This window comes from Triticum aestivum, chromosome 6D, assembly GCF_018294505.1.
Source record: "Triticum aestivum cultivar Chinese Spring chromosome 6D, IWGSC CS RefSeq v2.1, whole genome shotgun sequence".
NCBI classification, from domain to species: domain Eukaryota; kingdom Viridiplantae; phylum Streptophyta; class Magnoliopsida; order Poales; family Poaceae; genus Triticum; species Triticum aestivum.
In genome coordinates this window covers 292,748,944-292,750,969 of record NC_057811.1, presented here as the reverse complement: position 1 = coordinate 292,750,969, position 2,026 = coordinate 292,748,944, and the positions used below count along the sequence as shown (strand labels likewise).

At 61.0% G+C, this 2,026-nt stretch overlaps 1 protein-coding gene across 1 annotated transcript; it reads left to right on the top strand.

Moving 5' to 3' along the window:
* Positions 1-801: 801 nt before the first annotated feature.
* On the top strand, positions 802-2,026 carry LOC123144718 (cyclin-F2-2). Its single transcript, XM_044563937.1, has one exon. It carries the CDS (start codon positions 864-866, stop codon positions 1,941-1,943), a length of 1,080 nt encoding a protein of 359 aa, XP_044419872.1. The 5' UTR covers positions 802-863; the 3' UTR covers positions 1,944-2,026.

Below are 2,026 nucleotides of genomic sequence, written 5' to 3'. Positions count from 1 at the left end.
CTTCGTGTTCTTCGTATTCTTGGATATTTCCCCTCCAATTCGTGAAAGATCTCCATCTAGGGTTCCACCCTACAACACTTCACCTCGACCTCCACCTCCGGCACCCGCATTCCACATCGCGCCGCAGGCGGCCGGACCTCACACGAGGGCGTACATCAAGGCGGAGATAGGCAAACGTTACTGGGAGTGGTCACGCTGTTGCCGTGGCGCGACGTGCACCTTCCCAATAACTAGCATGTCTCCACGGACCGGGTGCCCATTCCACCAATCCTGATGAGTGGTCACGCCCGACGCGAGGCGACCACCTGCCGCCGGACCATGTCAACGAATAGAGGTACGCCATGGACTCCCCGATGTGGGACACGTGGAGCACGATCTACGCCGGCAATCTTTCTTTGTCGGTCGTGCTCCGAGCTCGCCCCAACCACATGGTCGTAGGCTGGTCCGTGACCTGACGCCAATGCCATCTCCGTCGTCGTCCCTGCCACCACCGATAACAGCTGAGGAGGAGAGGAGCTGGTGAGGCTGGTCATGGAGGACTCCGTCCACACCCACGACGAGGCCGAGTGGCAGGGCCTCGAACATATGATACCGCGTCGTCGCGTTGCGTCGAGGGGGAGTCGGACCTCCTATACCTCGTAGCCACGAAAAGAAAAGAAGGGAACTCTTCCCTCCTATACTATACCGGGTAGGAGTCGGACACCATCGAGTCGGCGGAACAAATGCACTGGAACTATATATACATACATACACATAGCGCATAGCGTTACAGACGCCAGCCCCCTCCCCCCTCCCACGCCACCAACGCCGTACCCAGCGCACAATCTACAATCCATCTTCCGTCCCTATTCTCGGCGATCGAGATGATGCATTACGCCATCGCCATGGATCCCTACGCGGGCGCCTTTGCTCGACCTCCGCCTCCCGGCTTCTTCAGCGTCGGATCCTGCGCTCGGGCCGCCAACAGGCCTGCTCGTCGACCTCCGCCTCCCGGCTCCTTCGGCATCGGATCCTGCTTTCGCCCAGCTGCCGACGTGCCAGCTCGTCGACCTCGGCCTCCCGGTTTCTTCGGTGCCTGCCGTCCCAGGGTGCTCCCGCCAGCGCCGTGCGAGGTGCCCCTGCCACCAAAGTTCTCAAAGCCTGCGGCGCCGGCACCAGCGCCGGTCTCCTGCGTCGCCGCCGCCTCCACAAAGCTTCAGCGGCTGTGCCCTGACTACGAAGACGACATCGACCACAACCTCCGGTTGATAGAGAAGAACGCCGAGGAGCGGCCGCTACCGGACTACTTGAAGAAGGTGCAGCAGGATCGGGTGAGCGAGGCAGCGCGCGCCTCCCTCGTCGGATGGATGGACAAGTTCGTCCAAGACCATGATCTGGCCGACGGAACGCTCCACCACGCCGTCGCCTACGTCGACCGGGTGCTGTCGGTGCGAGCTCTGACGACTGACAGCGGCTACGAGCTACGCCTCCTGGCTGCCGCGGCCATCTTTGTCGCCGCCAAATACGAGGACCGGAAAGCCGTGTGGAAGCTGAAGGCCGACCAGATCGCCAGGTACGGCAAGTTCGCCGCGGGCAAGGAGGTGCTCGACATGGAGCGCGAGATGGTGGAGGTGCTCGGGTACCAACTCGGCGGCCCCACGGCGCACACCTTCCTGGGCCACTTCATGAGGTACGCCGAGGGGGAGGACAAGACCAAGATCCTGCCATTGGCGACTCGCCTCGTCGATCAGTCTCTGCTCAACTACACGTGCCTCCGCATCTTGCCATCTGTCGTGGCGGCGTCCGCGATCTTCCTCGCGAGGCGGACCCTGAATCCGCCCGACGTCCTGGCGTGGAACACGGAGCTGACGGAGCTGACGGGTTACAACTGCTCGGACATGACAGCCTGCGTGCTTAATATGTTCTTCTTCTCGCGCTCGCTCATCTATAGCCCTCCTTCTTGATCATCGAGGAGACTCACCAAGACATAGCAGTTTTGTTACATGTCAACTGTATAATCTTGTGGAAGTTCCTTGTAATGTTCATG

Bases quoted from the DNA above. Each gene is read 5' to 3' on its own strand.
- LOC123144718 (XM_044563937.1), top strand. From the start codon at position 864: ATGATGCATTACGCCATCGCCATGGATCCCTACGCGGGCGCCTTTGCT.